Source organism: Fusarium mangiferae (assembly GCF_900044065.1).
Source record: "Fusarium mangiferae strain MRC7560 genome assembly, contig: FMAN_scaffold014, whole genome shotgun sequence".
Lineage (NCBI taxonomy): Eukaryota > Fungi > Ascomycota > Sordariomycetes > Hypocreales > Nectriaceae > Fusarium > Fusarium mangiferae.
In genome coordinates this window covers 828,430-837,983 of record NW_024573934.1, presented here as the reverse complement: position 1 = coordinate 837,983, position 9,554 = coordinate 828,430, and the positions used below count along the sequence as shown (strand labels likewise).

Sequence of the window (9,554 nt, the reverse complement as noted above, 5' to 3'; positions counted from 1 at the left end):
GCCCGAAGTGATGCAGGATTGGTGACTCGCCACGCGCTCGGGGCAATCTGCAAGAGGCGTCTCAAGATCCACCCACGGGGAGTCCTTGGCCCAGCTCTCAAATCATCCAAAGACGCTGAGTAAAAGCTTCAGCTCGCGCACCTCTTCTCGAAGTGACTTGGACGTGAAAGCCGACATAGAAAGCCACGAAATCTTGAAAATCGGTGCAATGTGAGAAAAGACCTTGATGTTGCAGTAAGCACGTTCCACCACCTCACAATGCTGGACCAGGAGCCAGAAGCTGACTGCCCAACAGAGGATCATGGATAAGCCTTGATGGAACGTTGGGTGACCAGCCCAAAGGTACCACTTTAACGATTGGAGAAGAAATATGGTGACTATCTAGAGACATTGACCTCTTTCGAATGACAAGGTGGTGTGTTGGACCGTAACATATAGCTTTCGACCAAGATGTGACTTTCTGCAATTGGCTGAGGGTAGGCTTAGGCTACAATCGAGCTGTTGACGGTGTAAATGCCTTGGCTCTACGATCGTCATTCAGAAACATCTTGGAGGTGTATGAGCCACATGACCTGGTATCTCTCCCTGTGATCATGTGCCCCCCAAATGTTGCCTTCGTCAAATACAACTACCCCTATTCATTGACCTGTCAAGCAACATTGCTTTGGCGTGACGCAACAAGACTTAAAGAAGGAGAGAGAGAAAACGTATTTGAAGAACAATGCAGTCGACGCAAATATACTGGAAACGTTGCAATGCACACCACGATTGCACAGGGCACACATCTTAGTTAGTATACCTCGTCATTAATGCATTTTATAGATGTAAAGTCTCGGAAAGGGTACTAAGAAACATTGCAATACTGTAATGACATGATGGAAATAATTGACGGCGGAACGTCTGAGATATCGAAATAGCCGAGACGCCAATTGTGGAAGCGCACTTGACCAGACCCAGAATCGCGACTGGAAAATATCACGACGAGATACTCATGCCGGTTCTACAAGTCATGTGCAAAGCAATCTGAGAATAATCACACCTAAAGCCATGCGCATACAATGGTTGGAGTTATGATGTTATGACCACAACAACCTCTGCAATCAGTTTCTGTAACGTTCTGTAAATAACGACCCTATTGGAATAATATTGGCCAGCATATAATTTTGAATGATGTACAGCGCAATGATGTTATGTGGTTGTACCCAAGGATACACATTAAGATACTCCTTTCCTTCTCTGTTGATAAGGACTCGGTATGACACTGGACGTGCACTGCGGATGTAGAACAACAATTTGGAAACGGAGCAAAGCTCACTAAGATAGAAGGTGTACCTTTTAGTCAGTATGGCCTAACACTTATTTTATAATACGATATTGCTATTGTGCGTTCCAAAGTTCATTGTTACATAAGACAGCGAGAGGCAGTCACGACGTGGTAATAGATAAGCTTTCAGCAATTTGAAAGCGTTTCTTATCTTAGCTCAAGTCATAGGCTACTGATTTGGATCTTGGGTCAACCATTGAGCAATAGAGTGACGGCAGACGTTGGGCAAACGAAGGAACTTAACCTTCCCATCCCACAGGTCACAACCCAGCCTGACTATGGATAGAGATAGTAACACCGCTGTGATAGCACCTGGGATGCTGGCACGAACTTGCTCTAGTATGGCAGAAGAACCACTAGGATCCATGTATAAATATCACGAAAAGTCACACAGGAGCGTTAAAGCAAACACATCTGTACAGCATCGCCTTACATCTTACCATTATCGATAAGGTTTCACTCTCCAGAGAAAAAAAGCACTGCAATCCGCTCCCAGGCATGCAGTTTATCTCAGTTCTGGCTTTACTTGCTCCCGTGGTATCTGCCTCATACAATGCCAACACGTACGTGGCAAGAATCCCGAAAAGTCCACCGCTGTAAAGCAGTCATTATCGAAATGCGCAGCCATGTAGGAAATTAGTATTGCTACTGCAATAACTGGGCGGAGTTGTTTCATGACACAGGGGGGAGAAAACATTGACAGGTTTAACAAGCTATGTCAGGACCAGGGACATGATTGGTACTGGAAAGAATGTTGAGCGTCGGGATAGCTGGATCAGTTTGTAATGCAAGGTTATTGTCAGATATGGTGCTGGTTTAGACTTTAGAACAAGCCATTTTGTAGGACTTTTCAGTTGAGATTTTGATCCACGGTTAATACTTTCGAGATTTCTTGATAAGTCTTATGCTTCAGTTTGACTGCTTTTCATGAGCTCGAGACATTTGCCCTGCCGATTATTCAGGCCCCTCAAAGCCGAGACATAATGTGATAATTCTAGACCAGGTTTTTCTGCGTAGCCCACTTGGGTTTAATGCAGGTACAGATCGAAAACGTCCATGACAACCATAAACAGAAGCTTAAATGCAAGCCACCTGTTCGTCAATTGGCCAAGCTAATGAGCTGCTTTTGTCTTAGATATTCGGGATGTCTCGCATCCATGGCACTAAGCTTGTCAAGTCTTTTGGCTCGGGTTACACACGCTCGATGACAGGAATTGATCATCTTCATCGTATTCCGCTCTTGCTTGTGGGATAAAGACCGGCGACTCTTGGCGCGAGAGGGTGATACTATGAGATCATTGGAGCCATTGAGTCTCACAGGAGACAATATTCGGGTCATCATCTGACCCAACGGGTGAGGGTCTAGATTTAACTACCAGCCGCCGATTAGACATAAGCTTGCCAGTAGCTTAAGAATCCATCAAAGGGTACGTGATTGCGTTTTTGATCAGAGTTCGAGATCAGCTTTGCCGAGTGAAAGCGGGCGCACGGGATGCTTGGAATGCTATGGCGTTACCTATTGGGTCACATGCGCTCTCTACAAGCCACGATATTCTTTGACTTTCATGGGCATATGCTAAAGGCCTATAACACATCTTTGGCGTCATACCAAGGCAATCCTACTACAACTAAGCTGTAGCGTGTGCCGATCGAGACCGTTCTTTAGTGTATCAAGCTTCTCGGCCTTGGACCCCTGGCATAATCCGTTATGACGCTTTGACAGTGGATAAGCTTGAAATTCTGCGCTCATTTATGTGCCAAGCTGCCTTTACTGTTCTAAGCATTCTCTTCTACCAACATATTTTACGTTCACGACTGCCCAAGTTTCTTTCGACTGGGCACAATGATGTTACCCCATCGTGATAAATGGGATGCTCACTACTCAACCATAGACGAAACAGTCTACATTGGCAGAGATGTGTTTGTTGTTGTAAGCTCTATTTGTATGCCCCTCTCGGTGGTGGTACGCACTGACACTTGCCAAGGTTGCATCGACGTTATCACTCTACAACGCGATCGAACTACTCACCCTCATCTCTCTGACCTTCAAAAGACGATCTGGGCTTTATTTTTGGAGTATTCTAATTGCATCTTTCGGAATCATTCCATACTGTCTAGGATGGCTCGTTGTCTACTTCGACCTTACACACGATTATGTTGGCATGATCATTGAGACTGTTGGCTGGGTCCTCGTCATTACTGGCCAGTCTGTTGTTTTGTACTCGCGACTTCACCTAATTGTCACAGATGTCAAGATTCTACGGGCGGTTCTCATTATGATCATCATCAATGGTCTCGTTTGGGTAAGTCATGCTCTTTAACACCATGATTCCCAACTCACCATGGCCCAGCATACGACGATGACTGTACTGCTCTTTGGATCAGAGTATAGTCCAAGCGACAATAGAAAGGGCTTCAACAATATCTTCAACATCATGGAAAAGATCTCCATGTCCATATTCTATCTGCAGGAACTCATCATCTCTGGTCTGTACATCTGGAAGTCAATGGAGATCCTTAAGACAGCTTTCGGCAACACAAAAAGCATGCTATACAAGCTTTTCACGATCAACTTCGTCATCATTCTCATGGATATCGCTCTTCTTGCCATAGAGTTCCATGACCTTTATGTCTGGGAGCAAGGCATTAAGCTGGTCACTTACTCGATCAAACTCAAGCTGGAATTTGCCGTTCTTAGTGAACTTATTGAGTTCGTGAGAAATCGCAGCGGAACCCGATCGCGGCCGACAAAGAACTCCGAGAATCAGAGTACTCTCGTGCCATTGTCGTCTATGCATAAGGGAAATACCAAAGGAACTACGTCGAGCAAAAGAGACTTTATCCACGCTGGCGATTCTAGGACCAACACAACTATTGCGGCTACCAATCCTATACCAACTGTTCCGACGAATGATAGTATACATGTCCTGAGAGAGGTTGACGTGGAGAGTTTGTCTGCTTACCCGGGAAACAACCCAAGTACAGATGAGTTATGGGGTCGTCTACCTGAAGAATCTGGGAAGGGCATGGTTGGAAGGGCATTATAAAAGTATAGATAGCCTTTCTCATATACTTAATTACCTTCAAGATCGGCGAGACTCTGCCCTTTTCGCACGTAGAAGCCCTGCGCCCGGCTGATCAGAAGCTCATATCTCGATGTCTTCAGCCTATGATCTTGCCAATAATAGGTCGAGGGTTGCTGCAGTTCCTCGGTTACTGACGATACACAAGTCCAGTCAATTTCTTTCTCAGAAAGGCCAGTAGATACTGGATGAATCATCACGCCAAACTAGGACACCTTGTGCGACCTCACATAATGCTGTCTTCTTAATCTGAAACTTGTCATACATTGCTCGATATAACCCCTCGATAGAATTTTCATCGTCCCTCAAACTCACCCATCTTTCTTCAGCTACCATGGAGCCTATTTCACTGGCATTTGAGATTACCGCCCTTTCTATGCAGCTAGTGGGAATGGTAAAGACCATCAAAGGGCTGGTTACCGCCTACAATTCAGCCGCACAGGAACTAGAGCAACTATGTCTGAAGCTTGACGACATTGAGACTACATGCAACTGCCTGGGCGCGGCTTTATCACAAGCTAATGGCTTAACTCGGATACCCGAACTGCTACCGGTGCTCAACAAGCTGAAGGGCTCCATTCAAGACTGCTACGACAAAGTATCAATGGTCAACCAGGTCATAGCCAAAGTCTATGCAAAAGTCCAGTCAAATCGTAACCCGTTGAGAACCATGGGCAGCTCTTTCCTACGTTACAGATCTCAGCTTGCTACTTGTGTCGGTAGTCTGGACGATTCGCGCTCAACGCTCAATTCTAAAATGAAACTAATTTCACTGTAAGTGGAAGATTTCAGTAAATAGTGTGCATTTTAAAGGCTAATAAGACCTCAGCGTTTTGAATATGAAAATCGTGCAAGCGTCTAGCGCATCAATCCCCGTCATTCGGTCGTTGCCTCGACCAGCCCATTTCCCTGGCCTTCCAGAAGTTAGTGCAACGAACCACTCTGTGTCTCCTCAACATAAATCCAAAGATATTATCAAGACATGGAGACATCAATGTTCAAGTTTGGCTTTTCTCCAAAAGACGCAAAAATCGAGAATCCAGGGCTTCAATGCTTCAAATGTCCAGCATTTAGCCCTTACACAGGAAAGCACGACTTTCACCTTTGGATCATCATTATTGAACACATACATAGAATTATCAATAATGAGAGGGTCCCTCGCACCCTTCTCTGTTCGGTTGCAGATCCCACGGGTGCTCCTGATCTCCGAAGATGCCACCGGTGTAGGTGAAAGTGTCCGGAATGCATTCGAATCTGATGATTTGCAAACGACTCAGGATCTTCTCAGCCAAGGGCTTCTTACGACCGCCACAATAGTCACGTATACCGAATACGATCCCGAAAATGAAGCATCGTTATTGGGCGTAGGTTTTCTTCTGACTCAGTTGCTTAGGTGCGCTGACCTTGTTTTAGCTTGCGATGTCGCTTCAATCGCGCAAGATTCTCAACTTCTTAAAGGATCAAATGGATCTCAGTGAGCCAAGGTATATTCGATTTAACCTCAATATAATGCTTAGTGCTAAGGGTGGCAGAAACCATGCAGCTCGTTTCTCCTTTCCATATCAACACCCTAGTTCAGAGGAAGACTTTGCCTGTATTCTCGAATACATTCATATCCGCAAAGAATTGATTACTCCAGCAGAATTCAGCATCTTACTCCGGACCCATGAAGCCCGCCGTATTACTGCGTATGTTGAAGCTTGTCGACATTACTTTCCTTACGACTGGGACCGCTTCGATGATGTCATTCTGAGTGAGTTGAGCTTTGGTTTTAGCCAACTTTCCGCCCGTCAGATGTCATATGCTCAGCTGGAGGACTGGGCACCCTTATTCACAGACATCGTGGCACGCAGCCAAGACTTACTCCCCATCTCCAAGCACCGCCAGTTCACAGCAACCATATATTTTATTCTATGGTATGCCTTTGACCCCGATGATGCTTGGTATCGCGTTTGCCGCTGGGTCGATATGCTGGAGCTAGCTGAGGTCGACATAACTAGATATCTGAAGCTTGCCATCAAATCTTGCCATCATTACTGGGTGGAAACTAAGGCACGGGGCTTCCGCAAATTTGAGGATTCGGCTGTGCGCCGCAAACTCTTCTTGGGACATTACAAGGGACGAGAGATCCCATATTGGATCGAATACGCTGATAACTCGTGCCCGATACGCGAACTTTTGACAGAATTCCCCGCACTACGATATATGGACAAGGAAATCCGATGGACTTACTGGGATGAACGCACAGGGGTATTCAAAGAATGGAACAGTGGGAAAAATCTGGATGCATCACACGTTTCGATGATGTATTGGCCAGTCATACCTCCTCTCAATCGGTACAGCTCCCTGGATGGTGACAGGAATAACAGAACATACCTAGCAGATTGGGCTGATCGGGCTTGCGAGTTACAGGAGTGTCGCTTTGAACGACGAGAGCACCGTAGGTTTCAAAAGCTTCACGGTAAACGAAACGGTCGGCAGGGAATTCCAGGAGCATGGGTGGATTAAAGGGAAGATTTTGGAGGATTGTTTGTTTGTTTACGGTCAGCTCTTGCTTCTCAAATTAATGATTTGGTGAGACTCCAGGATCAGGTGGTCTCCAGGATCGTCAAATGTACCCCTCCTTTTATGCAGGCTCCGAGAGTAGACGAATCACAATTCAAGACATGTTGACAATGAGCAAACATCCATCGAATGAGATCGCGATGCTGTGCACAGCCCCTCCAAGGCATTCTGCGCAGCCCCATTTCCCTAACTACGATCGTCAAAGACCTGACACTCATCCTCCTCTCTACAAGTCCTTCGCATTAATACGATTCCAACACATCATGGACCCTGCCTCTCTAAGCTTCGGGATTGTATCCCTAGCGATGCAGCTAGTGCAGACAGCAAAGGCCGTCAAGGAATACATCGCAACCTACAAGTCAGCGTCGCAAGAGCTCGAAAGTCTCGCTGACAAGCTTGACGACATCGAGACTATTTGCTGCTCTTTGGAAATTGTTCTTTCGGATGGAACACAAAGCTTCAGCACGCTAGAAGTCAATCTGCTCAAGAAGTTGAGTCGTATTATTCAGCAATGTCTATCTAAAGTCTCCGATATCCATAGCATTCTCGATACAATCTCAAGAATGCAGAAGAATACCCGGAACCCTTTGAAGACCGTTGGAGCCCTGTTTCTGCGTCATAAAGACCAGATCCGTCATGCCACGAATGGACTGGATCGTTGCCTTTCCTCGCTTCAGCTACATATGACGGCAAATATTCTGTACAGTACACCAGCCTATAAAATGCAAAACTCCTTCTAATCTTTCAGGGCTGTGACTATGACGTCCCATAAGGCTAGCAGGAGTCCTCTACCAACCATAGTTGCTTCAACAGATAGAGGAGCACAGAAACCAAGAATTGTCAGAAACCCTGATCAAAGCGACAAGCATCACCCGCGTCGAAAAAGCCCAGAAACTGTCGTTGCTACATGGAGACAAGCCTGGAACACAAAGGCGTTTGTACAATGGACAAGAAAGACAACAAAAGAAGAAGTTTCATTCCACTCAAGTTCATCCATAGTACAGGATGATTCTATATTCACGATAGGCTCTTCATTGCTGAGCCTGTACGTGAAACTATCCCTACGGCGTGGCAACTTTGCCCCGTTCTGTATCACTCTGCAGATACCACGGGTTATTTATATCCAGGAAGGCCAGCACCAGATCGGTGAGAAGGTTGAGTCCGCCTTTATGGATGATAACTTGAGTCAAATCAAGACATACTTTACTCAAGGCATTCTGACGCCTGCAACAGTGATTGCCTGGGATGATTATGATCCTGATAATGAAACTTCTCTTCTGGGCGTAAGTCAATTGGAATCATTGGTTCTTCTCTCTAACACTGCGGCAGCTGGCGGCTTTGACAAAATCACAGTCAATTCTCAAGTTTCTCGCAAGTCAAACCCTTGACGTATCGAGCAGGTACGGTTAGCCATAGACAGATACGGACGGATATGCTGACGTTTAAGAAACCACATTGGCGGTGCAAGATATCTGTACGCTTTTAATGGCGAAGATGGACCCAGATGCGTACTGGAATACATCAAGATACGGCAAGACTCCATTTTAGCATCTGAGTTTCACATGATTCTGCGAGGTATTGTAGATCCCTACAATGCGCAAATATGCGTAGAAGCATGCAAGCCTCGTTTCTCAAGTAACATGGTGGCTTTCAATACTGCGGTCTGGAGATACGCCATGAAACAGTTCAGGCACGATTTAACAACAAACATCGAAGGATGGGCAGGCCTTGTTGCAGACTGTGTCTCGAGAGGGCTTGACATTCATCAACAGCTTCGATCCGACACTGAATTCAGTGCCTTGAAAGATATCTTGTTCTACAATTGGGACACGGACGAGATACTGGAACATATGCATTTCTGGTTAGACATTTTAGAGGAAGCTGGCATCAGCATCAAGGAATACCTCATGGTCGAGACGGAGTGCTGTTTCGCGACGTGGCGTGACACGCCATATTGGATTAACAAGAAAGTTGGTTTCTCGAACTACAGACGCGTATTATTTATCAAGGAGTCGAGAGGCAGACAATTTCCATTCTGGGCCCTTTCAATCCTGGATGAATGCCCTGTTAAGGAGCTGTTAACTGAACATGAACACTTTGCGACACCGCTCACAATGCACCCAGGAGGCTCGACACAAGCATTAATTGCGCAGCATGAAGCTTGGAAGAAACATCAGACCTTGAGTCTTTCGGACGGCTCTGACAGATATCTGAAGCGGTGGCCTTTTTGGCTTCCTCTTCGTTATTATAACGATTATAGTGAGGAAGAAGCAGAATGGGTGGATCGGGAATTGCGAGTGGCCGGAAAGCGATTTGACAGAAAGCAGAAGCGGAAGGAAAAGAAGTTCGAGAAGAAACAGTACATGTCAATGCCGGGAGCTTGGGTAGAAGATGTTTGAGTTCAAAACACATGATTGAAATTGAAACATTCGCAAATTTACTTTCGACTGCATTGTGTATCGCAAAACATTTCCGATGCATGATCGATGAATCTAAAGACAGTATACAACTCAATTTCTGTTTCTTACGAGTTTGAAGAATATTAATATCAACAAAAGTGTGCTAATACACGCATCTTTTAG

At 45.6% G+C, this 9,554-nt stretch overlaps 3 protein-coding genes across 3 annotated transcripts; all 3 read left to right on the top strand.

The window, feature by feature from the left end:
• Nucleotides 1–3,167: 3,167 nt before the first annotated feature.
• On the top strand, nucleotides 3,168–4,371 carry FMAN_14909 (uncharacterized protein; the record flags this gene model as incomplete). Its single annotated transcript, XM_041822779.1, has 3 exons — nucleotides 3,168–3,254; nucleotides 3,310–3,627; nucleotides 3,676–4,371. The coding sequence occupies 3 exons, from the start codon at nucleotides 3,168–3,170 to the stop codon at nucleotides 4,369–4,371; spliced, it is 1,101 nt and encodes a 366-aa protein (XP_041688425.1).
• A 370-nt stretch (nucleotides 4,372–4,741) lies between these two features.
• FMAN_14910 (uncharacterized protein) lies at nucleotides 4,742–6,915 on the top strand (the record flags this gene model as incomplete). The annotated part of the gene is made up of 4 exons (XM_041822777.1): nucleotides 4,742–5,181; nucleotides 5,237–5,771; nucleotides 5,821–5,891; nucleotides 5,940–6,915. The coding sequence occupies 4 exons, from the start codon at nucleotides 4,742–4,744 to the stop codon at nucleotides 6,913–6,915; spliced, it is 2,022 nt and encodes a 673-aa protein (XP_041688424.1).
• A 320-nt stretch (nucleotides 6,916–7,235) lies between these two features.
• Nucleotides 7,236–9,371, top strand: FMAN_14911 (uncharacterized protein; the record flags this gene model as incomplete). The annotated part of the gene is made up of 4 exons (XM_041822776.1): nucleotides 7,236–7,672; nucleotides 7,721–8,255; nucleotides 8,302–8,372; nucleotides 8,420–9,371. The coding sequence occupies 4 exons, from the start codon at nucleotides 7,236–7,238 to the stop codon at nucleotides 9,369–9,371; spliced, it is 1,995 nt and encodes a 664-aa protein (XP_041688423.1).
• Between the last annotated feature and the right edge of the window lie 183 nt (nucleotides 9,372–9,554).